The sequence below is a fragment of the Diceros bicornis genome, chromosome 34 (assembly GCF_020826845.1).
Source record: "Diceros bicornis minor isolate mBicDic1 chromosome 34, mDicBic1.mat.cur, whole genome shotgun sequence".
Classification (NCBI taxonomy): Eukaryota; Metazoa; Chordata; class Mammalia; order Perissodactyla; family Rhinocerotidae; genus Diceros; species Diceros bicornis.
This window is the reverse complement of record NC_080773.1, coordinates 25,310,997-25,333,245: the sequence shown is the minus strand read 5'-3', so window position 1 is coordinate 25,333,245 and position 22,249 is coordinate 25,310,997. Positions and strand designations below refer to the sequence as shown.

General features: G+C 49.7%; 1 protein-coding gene across 6 annotated transcripts in view; it reads left to right on the top strand.

The window, feature by feature from the left end:
* Positions 1-17,505, top strand: part of VRK3 (VRK serine/threonine kinase 3) — a 38,329-nt gene extending 20,824 nt beyond the window's left edge. For 5 of the 6 annotated variants that reach the window (XM_058529925.1, XM_058529926.1, XM_058529927.1 and 2 more), the window contains 6 exons: positions 845-937; positions 3,480-3,612; positions 5,009-5,129; positions 11,063-11,121; positions 15,436-15,584; positions 17,160-17,505. In XM_058529925.1, coding sequence (XP_058385908.1) covers positions 845-937; positions 3,480-3,612; positions 5,009-5,129; positions 11,063-11,121; positions 15,436-15,584 — 555 coding nt within the window. In that variant the 3' untranslated portion in view covers positions 17,160-17,505. Of the gene's footprint in view, positions 1-844; positions 938-3,479; positions 3,613-5,008; positions 5,130-11,062; positions 11,122-15,435; positions 15,608-17,159 lie in introns of all 6 variants that reach the window. The other variant, XM_058529931.1, reaches the window with a different exon arrangement.
* Positions 17,506-22,249: the final 4,744 nt, after the last annotated feature.

Here is a 22,249-nt window from a genome sequence, read left to right as displayed (position 1 = left end):
GTGGAGGGGAAGGGGAAGGAGATAAGGTTGGTGTGGAGAGGTGAGCGGTGACCAGATCATGCAGGGCCTTGAACACCAAGCTGAGGAGCTGGGACTCTGCCCTGAGGGCACTGGGGAGCCATGGGAGGATTGGGAGCAGGGGAGGGGCAGGGTCAGCTCTGGGTGCAGAAAGACGCTATGGACCGTATGGGGACAGACTCGGGGGTGGTGAGAGGGAGGCCAGGTGAGGTCGACGTGAGAGGGGATGAAGCAGATGAAGTCAGAGTAGGGGGTGGACTGTGGGGATGGAGAGTTTGTAGAACAAGCAGAACTTGGTGGACAGTTAAGCCTTGGGGTCACGGAGGGCTTGGGGATGTAATCAGGATGTAACTGACACCTAGGCAGTTCAGTATATGAGTCTGGAGCTCAGTGGAAAAGTAAGAGCTAGAGATAAAAATATAAATTGGTTAACTAAATTTAATTCTGCTCTCTAGGAGAAATGAGAAGAATTCTTGGATGTGCGTGGGTGTTGGGTTTCTTTTTTCTTGCAGCGGGGACAATCAGTAGCCAGCTTCTTCCCCCCGCCGAGTTTGGAATCAGCTAAGAAATAGATACAAGAGATAGTTGGAAACCAAATATTAGCTTTAATGCTGAATTTTTTAAAAGCCTAATTAGAAGACAAGCTTAGTGTGCTGTCAGGTGGGACTTCCTAATGCTTGGCTCAGAATTAGTAAGGCTTAACCCAACCCCTAGTCACAAGCAACACACTCAGCCCTAACAATGGGGGTCCCTTCACCGGGCTTTGCATCAGAGCCTCTTTGTCTTAGTCATTCTACTCATTGCGATGCTTTCTTTCTTCCCCCAGCTGGATGCCCTGGAGTTCCTCCATGAGAATGAGTACGTTCATGGAAATGTGACAGCTGAGAATATCTTCATAAATCCAGAGGACCTGAGCCAGGTAATGACCAGGTCCTCCCTACCCTGGGGGCTCTCTGAACTGAGGATCTCAACTGTGACAAAACCTCCGTTTATTTCACAATGCTTATTGCAGACAAAGAATTGCTATCCTTCATATATAAAGAGCTCCTTTGAATAAATAAGAAGAGATAAGCAACTTAGTAGCAAAATGGACAAAGGATAGGAAAAGCAGTTCATAGAAAAAGAAATCCACAGATTAGTTAAATATATGAAAAGATGCTCAACCTCCCTAATAATAATAGAAATGAAAATTAAAACATACTATTTTTCAACCTTTAGGTGGACAAAATTAAAAAGAATGATAATATCTATTGCTGATAAGGATGTAAGGAAAAGAGGAATTCTTTATATACTGTTGGAAGTGTGAATTGGGCAACCTTTTTGGAAAGTAGCTTGGATATGGCAGTCAAAATTTTAAATGCATATGTTTTTTGATCCACCAGTCCCTCTTTTAGGAATATATCCTATCCATATATTCATAGGCCTATTCAAAGATATGTACAAAATGTTCCTGACAACACTGATTGTAATAATAAAATGGGAAAACCTTAAATATATACTCCCAGTAGGGTACTAATTAAATAGGATCATAAGGTAAATTCTAATTACTGTTTCAGTTGCAAATGACAGAAACCTAATTTAACATGGCTTAAGCAAAAAACAAAAAAGTTAAGAAAGGGAGGGTGCAATTTATTGGTCCATGGAATGGAAAAATCCAGGACTTGACTGGCTTCAGGCCTGGCTGAATCTAGGAACTCAAGACCTGTCATTGGGAAGCTGGCTCTTCCAGCCCTGAGCTCTTCTTGTTTTTTTTGTTTTTTTTTTGTGAGGAAGATCAGCCCTGAGCTAACATCCGTGCTAATCCTCCTCTTTTTGCTGAGGAAGACGGGCTCTGAGCTAACATCTATTGCCAATCCTCCTCCTTTTTTCCCCCCAAAGCCCCAGTAGATAGTTGTATGTCATAGCTGCACATCCTTCTAGTTGCTGTATGTGGGACGCGGCCTCAGCATGGCCAGAGAAGCAGTGCGTCGGTGCGCACCTGGGATCCGAACCTGGGCCGTCAGTAGCAGAGCGCACACACTTAACCGCTAAGCCACGGGGCCGGCCCTCTTCTTGTTTTTACCCATTATCAGGCAGACTCTCTTCCCTCATGGTGACAAAATCACCACCAACAAATCAGGCTTAAATCCCCTCAGCTTAGCAACGCCAGTGGAAATAGATCAGGTGAGCCCCACCTCAGTCACATGAACTGAGAGCTGGAGAGGGGTGATCCCAGAGAAAAATCCTGGAACTGTATTAGTCAGAGCTCTCCAGAGAAACAGAATCAATAGAATGTGTGTGTGTGCACACACATGTGCGTGTGCCTGTGTGTGTGTGTGCGTGTGTGTGTGTGTGTGTGTGTATAAAGAGATTTATTATAAGGAATTGGTTCACACGTCATGGAGGCTGAGAGTCCCAAGATCTGCAATGACAAGCTGGAGATCCAGGAGAGCTGATAGTCTAGTTCTAGTCAGAGTCCAAAGGCCTGAAAACCAGGAGAGTCAACTGTGTAAGTTCCAGTATGAAAGCTGGCAGGCTTGAGACCCAAGAAGAGCCAGTGTTTCAGTTCAAGTCCAAAGGCAGGAAAAGACCAATGTTCTAGCTCAAGCAGTCAGGCAGGAGGCATTCCTCTCACTCAGCCTTTTTGTTCTATTCAGGTCTTCAACTGATTGGGTGAGGCCCACCCACACTAGGGAGGGCAATCTGCTTTACTTAGTCTACCAATTTAAATGTTAACTTCATCCAGAAACACCCTCACAGACACACCCAGAATAATGTTTAGCCAAATGTCTGAGCACCCTGTGGCCCACTCAGGTTGACGCATAAAATTAATCATCACACACTGACGAGAAGAAGAGGATGTAGGTCTCGCATGGACAAAACCAGCAGTTGTCCGCTAGATGCAGCCATTAAAACGCAGATGTGGCTAACTTTATGTGTCTGGCAGACACACACTTTACTTTTTGCTTTAAACTCAGTTTAGCCTCTTAGCAACCCTGCAAGGTGGGGACTGTTATTGTCTTCATTTTCAAATGGAGACATCAAAGCGTGGAGAAGTTTCATAACTTGCCCAAGGTTGTACAGTCACTATAGAGCCAAGCTGGCATCTGAACCTGGTCTGTCTGTCTCCAGAGTGAATGTCCTGAACCACTATTAAAGTGCAAAAAAGCTGGGTGAGGAGGTATAGTGTGATCCCTCTGGAAAACTAGAGCCACCTCCCCGTCCACATGTGTTTAGTGGTTATTTAAAGAAAACTAGTTGAAACAACACATAAGAAACTGTTATTATTGGTTACTTCTGGCCAGTGGGTTTAGAGGGCTGGAGAGTGATAGGGATGGTCGGTTTGGGTTCTTTGCACTTCACGCCCTTCTGTACTGTTTGGCATTTCATTGTTTCAAATTGCACCCACGATTGAAATCTCTGACCCCAGAGTCCGAGCCCCTAACCTCCAAACTGTACGGCTTCTCCCCATGTCCACACAGGTGACCCTGGCAGGCTACGGCTTCACCTTCCGCTATTCCCCAGGCGGCAAACACGTGGCCTATGTCGAAGACAGCAGGAGCCCACATGAGGGGGACCTCGAGTTCATTAGCATGGACCTGCACAAGGGATGTGGTAAGAGGCCAGAGAAGGGGTTCAGGACCATGGCGATGTGCTGTCTCCTACAAGGGCACAGACAGGAGGTGGCCAGACACAGGAGTCGTGCTAAGGGAGCCATAATGGGGATTCAGAACCATGGATAGCGTCCCAATGCCTTAGGGAGGTGGGGCAGTGGTTCAGCACCAAGGACAGGTCCAGAGGTTCAGGCTCAGGGTCTGGTGTAGACTTGGAACATGAGAGTTGTCCAGGAGTCACCCAGGAGAGGCTGTTGAGGAGGCAATTGGCTATACATGTCTGGAGCACAGAAATGAAGTCTGGACAGAGACTCAGATGTTAGCACTAGCTCAGAAGTTGTCAGCTGAAGCCCTGGGAGAGGAATGAGCTTTTCCAAGGAAAATGTGCAGAGTGAGAAGAGAGCACTTGGAGGAGAAGATTCCTTGAGGAAGTCTCAGCCCCTCTTTCCCAAATCCCTTGATTTCATGGCCATCCATGTGCCTGCTCACATCCTCCCACCAGCCTGAGCTCCCCAGGGAAGGGATGGAGCCTGTGCCTCCAGCATCAGGTGGCAGAAGATCTGGTACAGTCAACTTTCAGTGTTTGATAAATGCTTACATGAATTGTTGTCTAAATCTTGTTATTTAGGAACTGTAAGAAAAATAAAACCCCATGATCTCCTTTGCCTTCCCCTACTGAGGCTGGGTTCAATGCCCCTCCTTCTGGGCTTCGCCATGCCCTGTTGTATCTCCTCCGTAGCTCAGGTAATCCCACACGATAACCATCTCCCCACTAGACTGTCAAGGGCTGGGACCCAACCAAACTCGTCTGGGATTTAAGAATATGGGATGGGGGGCCAACCTGCTGGTGCAAGTGGTTAAGTGCGAGCGCTCCGCTGCAGCGGCCTGAGGTTCGCTGGTTCAGATCCCGGGCACGCACCAACACACTGCTTGGCAAGCCATGCTGTAGCAGCGTCCCATATAAAGTGGAGAAAGATGGGTACGGATGTTAGCCCAGGGCCAGTCTTCCTCAGCAAAAAAAGAGGAGGATTGGCAGATGTTAGCACAGGGCTGATCTCCTCCCCAAAAAAAAAAAAAGAATATGGGATGGGGCTTGGTGTACAGGGCTCTGAGGATTCATTGGATGAATTGAGTGCATGAAAGAAAGACAAGTAGATGATGGAGTGAGCTAGTGAAAGCAAGGATGAAGGAATGGCTAAGAAAGTGAGAGTAACTGAGAAACTCATGAGAGTGAGAATAGGTGAATGGAAAGTGAATGAACAAATGAGAGCCCATATGTTTGGATGGTTGAGTGTGTGAGTGCGTGGTTGAGTCAGCGAGAGAGAAAGGAAGGGAGTAGACCCATCAGTGAATGGAGAATCCAGACTGAGCCACCGCCTCTTCCCCTCCTTCCCCAGGGCCCTCCCGCCGCAGCGACCTCCAGACCCTGGGCTACTGTTTGCTGAAGTGGCTCTATGGGATCCTGCCATGGACAAACTGCCTTCCCAACACCGAGGAGATCATGAAGCTGAAACAGAAGTGAGTCTGGGGTCAGCGGAGGCCAGCACTGGCCCAGCACCCCTGCAGGCAGGGCAGAAGCTCAGAACCCAACCGGGAACGGTTCTTGGGTGTGTGCTCTACTGTCCATTCTAACAGACAAGAGCATGGGCTCTGGAGCTGTCCTGCCTGGGGTCAAACTCCAACCCCACCACTGCAGGGTATCGGGTGAGCAGCTTAACCTCTGCAAGCCTCAGTGTCCTCCATGAGATGGGGTCCTGGTAGTACCCACCTCAGGGGGCTGTGGGAGGATTCAGGGGAGTCAGGTATACAGCACTCAGCACAGAGCCTGGCCTGTAGAAAATGCTCACCATGTGCAGAACACCATGACTCATTCATTCCTTCATGGACATGCAGGCAATCTGAGCAGTCAGGCCTGGGGCCTGCCTCAGCATCTGGCAACACCGGTCACTGTTGTCCACATTTCCCCTGCCTCACCTCTGCGTGTAACACCACCAGATCCTGGTAGTTCTGGTTTAGACATTCAGCACCAAGGACAGCGGGACGGACACGGGATCTCACACACACACACACACACACACACACACACACACACACACACACACACACACACACGGCTGGAGCAAGGGGGAGTGCTGTGCACAGGGTTCAGCACCAAGGAGAGCGGAGGGCCGCCAGAGCAAAGGGAAGTACCGTGTGTGTGGTTCAGCACCAAGGACAGCAGGTGCAACCAGAGGGAAGGGAGTTGCTGGGTGTGAGGTTCAGCACCAAAGACAGAGGACAAGCTGGGTGCAGAGCGGGTTTGGTCTTCAGCACCAAGGACAGTAGACAGCTGGACACAGGGGAGCCCTGCAGGTCCAGAGGTTGGGATTCAAGATCTGGTATAGACTTGAGGGATGAGAGTTGCCCAGGAGTCATCAGGAGGGGCTGTCCAGGAGATGGTTGGCCATCCATGTCTGAAGTACAGGAATGAAGTCTAAACGGAGAAGAAGATCTCAGCGGTATCTCAGGAGTTGTCTACGGAAGCCCTGGGAGAGGATGAGATTATCCAGGGAAAGTGTGCAGAGTGGGAAGAGGGAAAACTCCAGTGAACAGCATGGAGTCCAGCGTACTTCTCAGTTCTCAGTGTGCTGTGTCACTGGTTCACGTTGAGCCTGTCTCTCATTTTATTTATTTATTTATCCCATATCTTCCTTCCCTCAACTGTGGACACCCACTCAAACATACTTAATATACGTTCTACTGATATATTTGCCTAAACGTATTTGTATCCTTAAACTCGCATGATGATGGTGGTACTGTGTGTTTGACTTGCATAAATGGTATTCTGCTCTAAATCTCATTTGTTCCAACTTTTTACACTTACCACAATGTCTTCAACTTTAACTGTATCATTACCTGTGCATCCAGTGTCCTGCTTCTGACTACTGTTTTTAGACAAGTTTGTGTATATATGTCTGTGTCGTCGAACAATATAGCATGGGTGTATTTAATTTGCATAAATGGTACTTACTCTAAATTTATTTCTGTTTCCTGCTTTCTCTCACTCAGTGCTGTATTTCTGAACTTTAGTTACATTGCTAGTTCACTACCTCTGAACGTTTCTCCTAAATTTGTTTGTTTAGATGTATCTGTGTCGTGCTGTTGTCAGTTGTGTGTTTGATGGGCATAAATGGTGCCGTGCCCCAAATCTCATCCCCCTTCAGGTTTCAGCTTAATCGTCACTCCCCAGGGAGCCCGTCCTTCACCCCCACTGCATCAGGTGTCCCACTGTACACACTCAAAGGAAGGGATTTGCCCTGTCACGCTGGCCTGCTCAGAATGACCTGATCAAGGCTAGTGTTTATCATACGCTTGTCGGCACTGGGCACTGCGCCCAGTGCTTCCCTGTGGCATCCTCAGAACAGCTCTGAGATAAGTGCTCTTATGATCTGAGGCACAGAGAGCTCAAGTAATCAGCCCAGGTCACACAGCTACTAAGTAGAGGCACTTGGACTCACACCCAGTCCATTCGACTCCAGAGAAGGCCCTTTCACCTCAAAGCTGGTGTCTCCCAAGTGTGGGAGGCTTGTTGGGTGGAGTGGTGGCGCTTGGATGCAGCCTTCCTCCACTCAACAAATACCTGTTGAGCACTGGGCTCTGTTCTAGGCCCTGGGGCTTCAGGAATAACTAAAACAAGCATCCCTGCCCTCAGGGAACTTACATCCTAATGGAGGAGACAGACAGTAAAGAAATAAAGAATGAAACACACAGCATGTCAGAGGCAGACTGGTGGGGGCGTCGGGTCAGAGCCGTGTGCATCCAACAGGGGACTGTCAGGGCATGGGTATGTGCTGCTCTTAGGTTTAATGTCGAGGGCAGGTCTCATGGCAAAGGTGACAGGTGAATCGCCTCCAGAAGGGCGGTGAGGCAAGGAGGATGTCTCATTTTGCCACTGATATGCCCCTAACGTCTTTGCAGAAGGAGGGAGAGACAGAGAGAGAGGCCCTCAACTCCCAGGCTTCTGCAGGCAACCTCTGCACTGGAAGCCAATCTCAGAACCCACCAGAACATGAGCCCATTGCCCTGTTTTCTGGGAATTTATTTTTGCACTTATTTTCTCGTTTTCCAGTAGTTTTCCATTTTGGAAATGAAGCCAGGTGGAAACAAGTCACAGAATTAGTAACAGGTAGTAGGAGCATACAGCCCAGTTGCTAAAGCGTTAAGTGTGGCTGAGGGTCTGTGAGCTGCTCCTGTACACGCTTCTGTTGTGTTAGTTAGGGGCAAGGCTGCGCTGCGCTTACAAGGAGACCCCAGACACTGGGGCTCAAATGAGGCAGATGTTTACTTCCCTCTCACTAACAGTCCCAAGGTAGGAGACCAGGGTGGTGAGCCACCTCGGCCCCCTTCAGCATGCATACGTCCTTCTGTGGGTGCAAGCTCTTTGCCACCATCTCCCATTGCTTTTGAAGGGCAGAACTAGAAATGACATGCGTCTCTTGGTCATGTGGCCACGCAAGCTTCTGTAGGGGCTAGGAAATATCTCCAGCCTTTGGCCGCTCACCCTTGGGATTCGGCCATTAAAGGGCAGAAGAGACACTGGGTGGCAGGTAGCAGACTCCTCCACGGTGCCACCTTTAGTCACATTTCTTTGAGGGCAGGGACCACATCAGCTCTCTGTCACCGCGATGTTCTCAACACAGTGCTTGGCACTTTGTGGATGCTCATGAAATAGTTGTGGAATGAATGAATGACTAAGGAACGAGTGCACAAGCCTTCATTCAGAGGCCCGGGCTTCTGTGTGGACACACAGGTCAGGCAGATGCGGCCCCAGCCTTGGGGTGTTCCCAGGCTGGGAGGAGACATGGGCAGGACGCAGGCGCTGCGTTTGAGGGTGGAGGCAGCCCCCACAGCATTGTGGGAGCAGAGAGGAGGCACATGACATGGCCTCAGGCCGATGGGAGCCTTCACCCGAAGGATGCCTGACTCGTTCTGTAGAGAGCAGAGGAGTTTCCCAGGCAGGCAAGGGTGAGGCAAGATTTCTAGGCAGACAGGATAGAACATACGTGAACTCTCCTTTCATTCATTCATTCATTCAGAACCTGTTTCCTGAGGGCATCTCTGTACCAGTCCCTGCTCTGGGACATGCTGGAGACCCAGATGTAAATCAGGGTCACCTCTTGTCATCAGTGAAACTGCCTGCTGAGCCTCCCCTGTGTTGAATCCTCTGCCTCCTACTTCCTCTAACTTCTAAGACCAGTCATATCTCCCCTTTCACATCTCTCCCACCTTCCCCTTCACGAGAAATAATTGATGAGTGTAACATGCTTTACTAAGAGGCTCTGCACTCGCCAAGCTGGTGCAGAGTAAATAAGATAGGTCCTCGTAATCATTTTAATATTGATGATCTCAGATTGAGTAACAGTTCATTCCAGAGCCCCGGATCCCAACCACGACCAGAGAAGGAAGGCCGGGAACATGACGATGCTCCCCAGGGAGATGGTGGCAGTGATGGTCCCCTCATTCTAGACCCCCCCAGCCCAGCCTCCGTCAGGTGACTTGAGGCAGTACCCAAAAGGCCCTTGAGGGGGCGGTTTTCACATGCACGTTTTCTGGAACCCTAACATCTCTAGGATATCTTACTAATGTGCATGGCCTTTCTCCATTCGTTCAGCAAATATTTATTCATTTTTTTGTACATTCTAGCTCATGACAGAATGAATGAATAAAAGAAAGAGGGGAAATAGTTCGATTCCCAAGCCTCTCTGGTGTGTAAGGCCCCCTGCTCGGCAAGCCCAGACACGAGTCGGATTTGGTCTCTGCTCTTAAGGCTGCCGGCTGGACAGGGAGGTCCCGCTAGCACCGACGGCGACAGCCTGTGGTGGCAGAATCGCTCACGCAATTTACAACGTCCTGGTGGCACAGCCCTTCGTGCTGTCCCTCACTCACTCAGTCATTCACCACATGCCTCCTGAGGCTGCTAGGGAGAGGGTCAGACCCACCCTTGCTGTCCACGTGTCTTGACAGTTGCCGTAGGGCATCCACGGACCTGTGCACAGGGTTCGCGGGCACTCAGGAGGGATCAATTTCCTCTGCCTGGAGGGGTCGGGGGAAGCTTCCAGGAGACCCTTGAGCCGTGTCCAGAAAGGGAGAGGGCGTCAAGGTGGGGAAAGGCCGTCCAGGGCAGAGGGAGCAGTACGTGCAGAGGCTGGGAGATGTGGGTGGATGCTTGACGTGGTTGGGGGACTAGAAGGAGTTTGGTGTGGCTGGAGCATGAGATGGGAGGGAGGAAGTCAGGGAGAGCAGGCCAGAGGGGCTGGGGAGACCCTGGAGGGCTGTGAGTAAGGAGGGGCAGGGGCAGGGGCAGCTCTGGGCGTAGAAAGACTCCCTGGGCCGTGTGGGGGATGCATGGGAAGCTGGGGAGGAGGCTGGGCGCCAGGGGGAGAGGATGAGGCCTGAGCTGGGCGCAGAGCCGTGGACAGAGCAGGGGTGGGGCAGCGAGAGTCGAGGAGCAGGAGAGTGGGGCTTGGGGACTTCTGGGCTGTGGAGGGGGGACAGCACCCGGTGACTGGGTAGACGGTGGGGAGCCAGCCGGTGATCCAGGCCAGAGAAGATACAGTGGGCTGGGACTCTGAGGATGGAGCAAAGGAAATGGACGAATTTCCATTTTTCCTGAGTGATCCAAGAGGGGGTGTGTGTGTGTGTGTGTGTGTAGACATGTATATATATATATACAAATATACGTTTGTGTATAGATAGGTAGATAGTCGATCCTCATCATTCACAGATTCTGTATTTGTGAATTTGCCCATTCAATAAAATGTATTTGTAATCCCAAAATCAATACACGCAGTGCTTTCAAGGTCATTCTCAGACACTCGCGGAGTGGAGAAATGATCCCAGCTGAGATCGAACAAGGCGATGCTCTGCCTTACCATTTCAGCCCTCAGGCTGTAAACCCGTGTCCTCTATGCAGCCTATGTAATGCCTTGTTTTCCACATTTTTGTGCTTTTTGTTGGTGATTTCGCTATTTAAAATGGCCCCAAGCATAGTGCTGAAGTGCTGGCTAACGTTCCTAAGTGCTGGAAGGCTGGGATGTGCCTTACAGAGAAAATAAGTGGGTTAGATGACTAACTTCGTTCAGGCACGAGTTATAGTGCTGTTGGCCGTGAGTTCGATGTGCATAAATCAACATGATAGTAAATAGGATGTCTTTAAACAAAACACACATAAAACAAGGTGATGTACTGATCAGTTGATGACAGTGTTGTGACTGGAGGCTCACAGGAACCTAAATTCTGTGTTTCCCCTAAAAGCGCGGTCCAGAACTCACTAATTCAGCATTCGAGGCGACTCTGTAGAACATAAGCACCGCGAATAACGAGAATCTCCTGTATGTCAAAAAGACATTCTGTGTTAAAAGGTTGCTCTCCCTTCTCTCAAAGACCTTTTGCATGTGTCTCTGCCCCGTCAGGTTCCTTGACCACCCGGAGGGCCTCGTGGGAGAACGCAGTCACTGGATCTGTCCCTCGGGTATGTCCTGAACGGGGGGGGGTGACAGGCAGGGGCCGGGGCGGGACCAGGTGGCTGGGTCCATCCTTCACACACCTCTCTTTACACCCCTTTGTTTTCTTTCTTGGAGTTTTCCAAATTGCATGTGGATCTGTGCCCACTGTAGGAAAACAAAAAGTCTTCCCCCAAAATTCAGAAGTGTCTCTGAATAATAACAACACACACACACATTCACCTAATGGCTTTTTTTTTCCAGCAGATCATACTATGTATATTGGTCTCCAATTTGCTTTTATTTTCGTTTAAGGAGAGTCTATCTTCGAGACTTTCTGGGATGGTACTTGTAGAACTTTGTCGGTATTTTTTTATAATTGTGGTAAAATACACATAACATCAGTATTTTAAAACTGCAGTTGTGATTCATTAGTCAGGCATGAAATCAATTTAATGGATCAAGAACAGGATTTTTAAAAATTTAAAAGAACAGACAGGGGCTGCCCCGGTGGTGCAAGCGGTTAAGTGCACGCGCTCCGCTTTGTGGCCCAGGGTTCGCCGGTTCGGATCCCGGGTGCGCACCAACGCGCCGCTTGTGAGGCCATGCTGTGGCGGAGTCCCATATCAAGTGGAGGAAGATGGGCACAGATGTTAGCCTAGGGCCAGTGTTCCTCAGCAAAAAAGAGGAGGTTTGGCAGATGTTAGCTCAGGGCTGATCTTCCTCACAAAAAAAAGATACAAATGTCATGAAAATTCTTTGGGCTGGACCGGTGGCGCAAGTGGTTAAGTGCATGCACTCCGCCGCTGAGGCGGCCCGGGGTTCGCCGGTTCGGATCCTGGGCGCGCACCGATGCACCAGTTGTCAAGCCATGCTGTGGCAGCGTCCCATATAAAGTGGAGGAAGAATGGGCACAGATGTTAGCCCAGGGCCGGTCTTCCTCAGCAAAAAGAGGAGGATTGGCAGATGTTAGCACAGGGCTGATCTTCTCGCAAATAAATAAATAAATAAATAAACAAATAAATAAATAAAATTAAAAAAAAGAACAGACAAAAAACATGAGTACCTTGCAGGAGGTAAGAAAATGCTTTATGAGACATTAGTTTTAGTGGTACATATTTATATATGTATGTGGGTAACAGGCTATAATATAAAATGTATTTCTAATTATGTCTCAGTTTTCAAATATTTGAAAAACAGTGGTCTAACTATGGGTACAACAATCCATCATATGATACATGATATAATCCATCCTATGAATATACCATAATTTATTTCACCAATTCTTCATTGATAAACATTTAGATTGTTTCCAATTTTCTGATAATATAAAACACTTTAGTCCTCCTTTTTCCTTTGAGGAAGATTGGCCCTGAGCTAATATCTGTTGCTAATCGTCCTCCTTTTTTCCTGTTTTCTCCCCAAAGCCCCAGTAGATAGTTGTATGTCATAGCTGTATATCCTTCTAGTTGCTGTATGTGGGATGCCACCTCAGCATGGCTTGATGAGCGGTGAGTAGGTCCGCGCCCAGGATCTGAACTGGCGAACCCCAGGCCGCTGAAGCAGAGCATGTCAACTTAACCGCTATGCCGCTGGGCTGGCCCCTCTGTTTTGTCTTTATTGGATTTTGGTTTAAATCCCAACATAATGTTTGCTTATAAAATAATTTAAACCAAACTGAAATGTGTGACATAAAAGTGAAATTTCCTGTTCCCTCCCTGTCCCTCCCCAATCATACTTTCAAAGTAATCTCTGTTAATATTAACAGTATGGTGAGTGTATGTACCAATTATATCTATTGCTTCATAACAAGCCACTTCAAAACTTAGTGACCTAAAACAACAGCCTTTTTATTTCCTACGATTCTTTGGAAGAGCAATACAGGCTGGTTCAGCCGGGCAGTTCTTCTGGTCTTACTGGGGGACATTCATGCTGATGCTGCCATCTGGTGGCTCAACTGGGGCGGGATAGTTGAAGTGGCTCCTGTCCTCTCCCATCTGGCAACTGGCACTGGCTTGTCACTGGAAAGTCCAGGAGGCCTCAGCTGGGATGGCTTGTCTCTGCTTGTCCGGGCTTCTCCATGTGGCACTCTTAGGACGGCTTTCCAAGGGCAAGCTGCAGAGTGTGGGCGTCCCAGAACATCACTTCTGCCACATCCAACAGGTCACAAGGCCAGCCCGCTCTCAGGTGGGGGAGTCGGCTCCAGCGCACAGTGGGAGAAGCAACAAAGTCCGTGCACACAGGGACGGGAGCAGCTGTAGTCTCTGCAACCTGCTGTCAGCGCTTCCTCTCCATACACGGCCCACACAGATAAAGAAATATATGCACACGGGGTTTTGTTTTATAAAAGCACTGTGTTTTACAAAACTATTCTTGTTTTTGTGAAAACAACAAAAATAGTCTCACCCTACATAACGTTTTGGTCAACATCTTGCTTTTTTCACTAAGTAAGGTTGGGGCTGTTCCGTGTTGTTACTCATCGATCCACCACAGCTTTTTTTAACAGCTGCACAACCTTCATGGTTTGGCTAAATCATCATTTTTAAAGCTGATCCCTATTATTGGAGATTTAGGCTGTGTTTTTTTTGGTTTGGAGTTTTTTGTTTGTTTCTGTTATCCCTTCTGTAGAACTTCTATATCGCTCTCTATGCGGGAGGCCGAAAGAGACAGAAACACAGTTTGTCTGTTCCCTCCGGCTCTGTCAGGGCTCATTTTTGAATTACCTAAAATCCGTGGGTTCAAATCACGGCTCTGCTGCTCAAGTCACTCTCCCCTCCAGCCTCGAGTTCTCGCTCTGTGATGAATGAGGTTTTCCATTAGTTTATTGCAGCTCTGTGATCGTGGAGCTGGGTGGGGGCGGGGCTGGGGCTGGTGGAGGCGGGGCTTTGGGGGATGGGGCGGGACGGCGGGGGCGGACTGGGGCGGGGGCGGGGCCGATGGGGGCGGGGCGTGGGGGCGGACTGGGGCGGGGGGCGGGGCTGGGGCCGATGGAGGCGGGGCTTTGGGGGATGGGGTGGGGTGGTAGGGGCACGGACTGGGGCGGGGGCGGGGCGGTGGGGGCGGACTGGGGCGAGGGGGGCCGGTGGGGGCGGGGCTTTGGGGGATGGGGCGGTGGGGGCACGGACTGGGGCGAGGGCGGGGCCGGTGGGGCGGGGCTTTTGGGGGATGGGGCGGGGCGGTGGGGGGCGGACTGGGGCGGGGGCGGGGCTTTGGGGGTGGGGCGGGGCGAGGGGGGCGGACTGGGGCGGGGGAGAGGCAGCTCTCCTCTGAGAGGAAGTCGCAGCCTCGGGTTCTGCCGTCAGACAGACCTGCGTGTACCAACCAGGGGACCCTCAGGGGGCAAATGTGCCTCTCTGAGCCTCAGCTTCCCCACGTGTAAAATGGGGCCGATAATAGCCCCCACCCAACGAGTCGCCCCGAGAATTCAATGCAGAACCGTTTGCACAGAGCTGGCCCAGGAGTGCTGCCTCAGTTTCCACCGCAGCCCTAATTAATCGTGGTCTTGAGCTCAGAGCCCGGCCTGTGGATAGACATTCCCCAAGGGGGGCTGTTATGACTGTTGTTATTGGTATTATAATTGGCACTTGTTAAAAGTGTGATAATGGTATTGTGCTTATTTAGGGGGGAAAAAACAAGAACAAAAAGAGCCTTTGTCTTTTAAACTACCTACGTTCCTGGGGCAGCCGCCTGTTTTTGTAAACCAGTGTTGTTTTACATTTTGAAATGGGTGGAGGAAAAAAATCGAAAGAACATGTGGGGACACAGGATACTTATCTGAAATTCAAGCTGCAGCATCCATAAATAAAGTCATCTTGGCACACAGCCATGACCACTCTCACTGTCGTCTGCGGCTGCTTTTGTGCAAGAACAGCTGGCACAGACCGCCCAGCGCGCAAAGTCAGAAATGTGTACTCTCAGGGCCAGCCCAGTGGCATAGTGGTTAAGTTCACACGCTCTGCTTCACTGGCCCAGAGTTGTCGGGTTCGGATCCTGGGCGTGGACCTACACACGGCTCATCAAGCCATGCTGTGGCGGCATCCCACATACAAAATAGAGGAAGATTGGCACAGATGTTAGCTCAGGGGCAATCTGCCTCAGCAAAAAACAAAACAGATCATTGAAACTGGGTGATGGTATGCTGGTGTTCATGATACTAGTCCACTGTTGCATATGCCTGATGTTTTCCAAAAAATGTTTCAAAAAAATCTAAGTGCCTAAGGCAGTGCCAGGCACAGAGGAAGCACTGAGGAAATAGGCGCCGTGGTTGTCCTCGGGGCACGGCCCCAGGCTCTGGGCTGGGGCCCCTCTCAGGCCTCTCCCATGTGGGGGTGTCTTGACCACAGAGACGCTGCAGGAGTACCTGAAGGTGGTGATGGCCCTCAAGTACGACGAGAAGCCGCCCTACGCCCTGCTGAGGAACAATCTCAAAGCCCTGCTGCGGGATCTGCGGGCGTCGGCCTACGACCCCCTGGACCTCCAGATGGTGCTGTAGGTGGGTTCCCGTGGGAAGAGCCCGTGAGTCTTAAACCCTCTCCCTCCCTGCCCCCAGCTGCCATTTGATGTTTACTCCAGGGGCCAACTGCCCAGTTAGACGCTGGATTTTTCCAGAAGGTTCTTGAACCTTCCAGCCCCCAGGAATCACAAGTAGCAGGAACTCAAATTGGCTTTAAGGAAAAGAAGGGTTGATTGTCTTTGTAACTAGAAAATTCCGAAGGGGAAGCTTTAGGATGACTGGATTCAGGGCCTGGAAAGCAGCGTCGAGATGTTATCTGTCTCTTTCTGTCTTTGTCCCTTTCTTCATCCCTCCATCCCTCTCTCCCTCCACCTGGAGTCTCTGCCTTCCTTTGGGTGGCTCGCCCGTCCCCCCCACAAACTCGCAGGTTCTGTGCCCTGTGCTGGACGCACCTGGCTCTGCCACTTCACAGTTTGTCTCGCGTCTCCTCCCTGTGAGCTCAGAACATCCACTGTCTTGTGGCTGCAGCGCCATATTCCGCAGTGGGGAGGAAGGATGCTCTTTGTAACCAGCGCCTGGGCATTTGGTTGATTTCCCAGGTTTTCATTTTACAAACAACATGGCCTTGAACACCTGTGTGCACGGGCTCACTCAGGTGTCTGTGGATGGAGCTCTTATTTTGAAAGAGGTCACTAGCTGCTCTCCGTGCTGTACACGTTTACACTCTCATCAGCACCGTGTGAGACTACAGGAATTTTTGGAAGGTCCAAACTAAACTAAATTCGCTTTACAGTTAATTCTGGTGAGGCCGCGTGGGTGTGCTCTGAGAAGCTTCCCCAAGGCCCCCTCTGTCCGTGGTGCTGTCATTTGTCTCGTCGTGGGGCTGGCTGGAATCGAAGCTCGGTGTTCGCTAACTCGGGTCCTCAGATAGAGGCAGTATTGCCCCCAGGAGGCATTCGTCACCATCTGCAGACATTCTTGGTTGTCACAACGGGAGAGGGTGCCACTGGCATCTAGTGGGTATAGTGGAAATTTGAAAACTGGAAACCTTGCTGTCCCTTTCAGATGATTCTAGTTTCAGCTGTGCTTCCTCTCTGGGGACCACTACTCACTGGCAGTTTTGTCCCGTGGTTGGGAACTTAATGAGGAGATGCTGCTAAGGATCCCGATGACCTTGGAGTAGCTTGAAGATCATCTCCCCTCTGCTTCTTGCCTTGGCCAGCATGGATAACCTCCCTCAGATTCTAGACCGAGCCAACCTCCATCCCACCTCAGGCCCTTTGCACTTGCCATTCTCATAGTCTGGAATGCTTTTCCTCCTCATTTTTGTGCAGCTGGCTCCTTCTCATTACTGGCTCTCAGATCCTGGGGCCTTCCCTGATCGCCTTACCTGTTTTGTGCCCAGCCCTCGTCCCCGTCTGGAGGGAAGTGGGTGTTTAATTTGTAATGTCTCCACTCCCTCTGCTCCAACTTGTAGGGCCAGCAAAGGTTTCCTGTTCCTCTTGCTCATGGTGGTATCCCCAGTCCCTAGAAAGTGCCTCTCACAGTAGGGGCTTAATACTTGCTGCTCCTTGAGTGAATAAAACACTAACAACCATTTTTATTGTCTTGTAGAACTTTCAACTCACAGTTTGAAATAGAAAAAAAAGAAGAAGAAAAAATGTGACTCAGGTCCTGCTGAAGAATCTCAGATAACCTTCTGGAAAGATCCCTTGAATGTGCACTCCTGCCTCTTCTTAAGGCGATACTACTCATTGGTCTCGATTAGCATCAGGGAACCCGGCAGTCAGGCCGCGGATAATGGGAACTTCCTCCTTTCGCCTGTCCCCTCCTTTCAGTCGTTGTCTCCTGCCAGCAGCTGGGGTTGTGGATGAAGACCCCCCCAGCTCACAGTCCCCTCAGTGGGCACCTTTCCTACCATTGGCACCACTATGCTTTGGTAATAAATTGTTTCATTGGAGCTTGGGAGTGGAGTGTCTGCAAAAGAAGTTCCTTTTGGAAAAGTGACCTCCAGTTTTCCCCCATCCATCCATCCCTTCAACCTTTCATCCAACCACCCACTCTTTCCTTCGTCTATCCAAACTTTCATGGAGATGCCCATTCATCCATTGTTCCGCTTATCCATCCATCCTTCATCCTTCCATGTACCTGTCCATCCATCCATCCACCTCCCACCCACTCTTTCATCCATTCAACCCTCCCTCCATTCACTCATCCCTCCCTCCATCCACTCATCCCTCCCTCCATTCATCCATTCAACCCTCCCTCCATTCACTCATCCTTCCCTCCATCCACTCATCCCTCCCTCCATCCACTCATCCCTCCCTCCATTCACTCATCCCTCCCTCCATTCATTCATCTTTCATCCATACGTTCGCTTACCACTCATTCTCCCATCCACTTCCCTTCTTCTCTTCCACATGTTCATCCTTCCTTTTATTCAACAAATGTCCAGCAGGCACTTCTTGAGTACATGCCACGTAACAGGCGTTGTGCTGCAGAGAGGATCCCAATGAACGAGACGCACCAAGTCCTTGAGCTCTGGAGCCTGCAGTCAAGTGGGAGGAGATGGTATTAAATGAGACTGCAGGCTGTGCTCAGCACTCTGAGGAAAAAGCGTGGCGCTCTGATGGAGAGTGAGGAACCTAGGGACAGGAAGGCACCTGTGGGGAGAGCCTGGACGCAGAAAGACCAGTGGAAGGGCTGGTGCAATGCCCCCTGCCTGGGAGCATGAGGCCTGGGCCACAGCAGTAGGACAGTGGTTGGAGGAAGGAAGGGCCTGGGGCGAGATTTCAAAGGCAGAGTGGCCAGCAGCATGTGGCGAATGATTAGCCTGGGAAGGATTAAGAGGAAGGAGGAGAGAAACACACCTCCCCGGATTGGAGCCTGAATATGTTGAATCATCCACCATACTTTGGGATGGGGAGAACCAGAGGCCGGGTGGGGGCAGAAACTGCTCTGAGATGCCCTGATTCTCAGCTGCCCAGGAGAGGCATCATTTCCTGGTTGAAAGCAGGCATGCCTAACCCTTTCCAGAAGGGGCTATGCCTTAACCAGAGAGAAAACCCATAAAGCCCTCTTTGTTCACGAGTCCGTGAAAGAATAAGGACGTCATTGGCCCTCTGGGCTCCAAATCAGGTAAGAGGACGGTCAATGTCTGCCTCTCCCGTCCTCTTGCCCCTTGGGCCCAGTCAAGCGCCCTGAAGTGCCAGCAGCTCCTCATCTCGGAGCAAGCAAAGCCAGCCGGGGCCCAGCGCTGCTCAGACCGCGGGAGAATCCCACCTCCAAGGAGAGTGAGGACAATTTCCTCCCGTGTCTCCAAACCCGCTTTGGTCTGTCTGCCTCCTGAGCCAGGTTCTTAACCGCGTGTGTTTCCGCAGCTCGTCCCCCTACCCCTGAAAGAGGAGGGTGTTGTCGTCGGCATTAGAGAGAATCACAGGGCCCAGGGGGTGGGAATGACCCGCACGCCACCACGTGGCTGACGGTGGCTGGAGCCCCCTCTGTCCCCTGCACCCGCCTCTGCCCCCAAATGAAACCCTGGCTCCAGCTTCACCAGACGTCCTTGCTGCTGGTGCTGGGTTTTTTTAAATAATTTGTACTGCGGGACAGCTCAGAGCCTTCAGTAAATGCAGGTGTGCGGTGTCTCCAAGAGGGGCCCCGGCAGGCAGCTGGGAAGGACAAATCATGTCCTTTTGCCTGTGAAATATTTTTCTTGTGGAAAAGGCTTGCATCTAAAGCTATGACAAGTAAAATCCCTTCCAGACGAGACCCCAGAAACAATAGCAAATGTTTGAGAGACTCTCTTACTGAAACAAAATTTACTGAGTACATTTTAAAGGTCGTCTTGGCTTTATTCCATGATTAATGAATCAGGCAGCATCCAATCCAATAGATAGAAAGGCGCTCCGAGGAGCTGTACATAATGCGAGACTTTTGTAGGCAGAAGGGAGCAGGAACAAGGAAGCTCTACTAGGCAAAAATCAGGTTGGTTCTTGCAAGGTCCCCTTCCTTTAGGGGTCGGCAGGGGTCTGTCAGGCAGATGACCTCACTAGTGCCGGTCAGGCGAGTCCAGGGAGAACTGAAACTGTCATTAAGTCTTGGTTTGGTGACGTGGGGCTTAGCATAAGTGACTCCATTTTTGGCCTGTTGTCTTATTTTTTGCACTGAGTTGGGAGTTAATGGGAAATATTTTGCTGCTTTTGGTGGAGATACAACAATACAAATTTTGATGGGTGTTGGTAAAAGGTGTAGACAATGTTTGTTCCAAGTCAAAGCACAGCGTGAATGTTCTATGGAAGGTGTTGGCCCCGCCCCTTGTCTACATAATGCTGCTCAACACCTTCTGATGTCTTTTCTGTTGACGTTGAAGTCATTGTCAGGAAATTGTTTTCTTAGCCTTTATACTGTTTGAATGTAGAAAATAAAGAATTTTTATGATTTACTGCTGTTCAGTATTCTTCAGTCCTCTCATTCGAAACCCCAATGGCTCTCTAACAAATGAAGTCAAGAGAACCCTCGGTTTATTTATTGGAAGCACTGAAATCATACTTCTGTGTGTGTGTGTGAGGAAGATCAGCCTTGTGCTAACATCTGCCAATCCTCCTCTTTTTTTGCTGAGGAAGACTGGCCCTGGGCTAACATCCGTGCCCATCTTCCTCCACTTTATATGGAACGCCACCACAGCACGGCTTCCCAAGCAGTGCATTGGTGCGCGCCCGGGATCCAAACTGGCGAACCCCAGGCCGCCACAGCGGAACGCGCACACTTAACTGCTTGCGCCACTGGGCCGGCCCCCTGAAATCATACTTTAATTCTGAAGAAAAGGCCCCCCAAATTAAGATAATCCATGAAGTGAAGCCTATTTTATTTCTTACTTATAATTTCCAGTATCTGTTTAGCAATAGGATTGTACAAATTGAAAGACTAGAAAAGTGTTAGGTGCTCTGTTGCTCACAAGAACTTGTTGAATGTGTTAAAGAATTGATGAAAAATTTCTCTCTTAAATATCAAGGCAATTCTTAGAAGAGATATCACTTAGGACAGGAAAAGAAATTCCAACTTGAAGTGGATAATTACTGCAGCATTTCCATGACTGTCTTCAAAAAGATTTTCTCCCTTGAAGAATTCTATTCTTTTACATCGATGTCACTAAATACTCTGCCAGCACGGAGCAAATGGAGCCATCTTGTGTAGTGTTGATGAAGGGAATAAAAAATGGCAATGCTCTTATTTTGTCGGTGCATACCATTTTGTGTGTGTGTGTGAGGAAGATCAGCCCTGAGCTAACATCCGTGCTAATCCTCCTCTTTTTGCTGAGGAAGACCGGCTCTGAGCTAACATCTATTGCCAATCCTCCTCCTTTTTTTTCCCCCAAAGCCCCAGTAGATAGTTGTATGTCATAGCTGCACATCCTTCTAGTTGCTGTATGTGGGACGCGGCCTCAGCATGGCCGGAGAAGCAGTGCATTGGTGCGCGCCCGGGATCCGAACCTGGGCTGCCAGTAGCGGAGCGTGCACTCTTAACTGCCAAGCCATGGGGCCAGCCCCTGGATACCATTTTTAAAAGTCATTGATCAAGAGATGCAACATAATCCTGAAGAATGGCAAAGCCAGTTGTGCCATGAAAGATGGAATTACTGGGTAAAGGGCCGGCTGCCCAACACACATGAAAACCTAATATTATAGCACCAGATTTTCAGAAAAGAAAAGGCTTTATTGCGAGGTCGACCAGCAAGGAGACAGGAGGCAAGACTTTCAAATCTGTCTCCCCAGTCCAAGGTGTGAGGTAAAATTTAAGGGGTTAGGAAGGGCAAGCTGGTATTTGGAAGTGCTGGCAGGGTGAATTTTGATTGGCAGGACTCCAAACGACCACTGGTAAGGTGTGGAAAGGGGCTTTAATACAGATCTTCCTGGACAACAGACCCCTCACTTCTGGAAAGAGTCCGTCTTTCAAGTTCTGGTCATGTCCCAGTCCTTTTGGTTCTGTGGGGGGAATCTGGTTCTGAGTGTTACTTCAGGTCCAAATTTTCTCTTCTGTGTGTGCTCTGGCTACAGGACCTGCAGTTTTGGCTCACTGCTCCTGAAAAACAATTTTAACATTCTGTTGTTGCTAAGATGGGGTCAGTTTAAACTGGTCCTGTGGTTACATTATGTGCTTCGTCACATCAAGTCTGAAGAACGGTCACCAGCATTGTTAACTTTATGCCAATACTTTTTCAATATATTGGCTCGTCATGCCAATGTTCAGCGTGTTTCCTCATTAATGGAAAAAATCCAATGGTCGTTCAATGAAAAAAAGAACAAAATAAGTTGCATGTTACCACTGTGAAAACTATACAACAATATAAACAGAACGCAGACTGTGACTGCATGGAATTTTATAAGCAAAATCTGCAAAAAGAAGAAACTGTCAAGGAGAACCAAAACATCAGGGACATACAATTGAAGAAAGAGGTATGTAACGTGGACAACCCATCATTTATTTCAGATAATCGGTGAGTGATTTTGTGTATGGTAAAATACACAAGTTGGGTTTCCAGGGAGCAGGCTCCGAGCGAGCCCAGCAGGCAGAGTCTCCTCGTCCCTTGGAGAGGAGGGGAAGGAGGCAGGTTGAGCAGAGGGAGAACTGAGCTGCAGTGCAGCCCGGCGACAGCCGAAGCCCAGCCTGTGGGGAGCTCTGAGCTAGAACAGCCCTGCAGAGTCGTC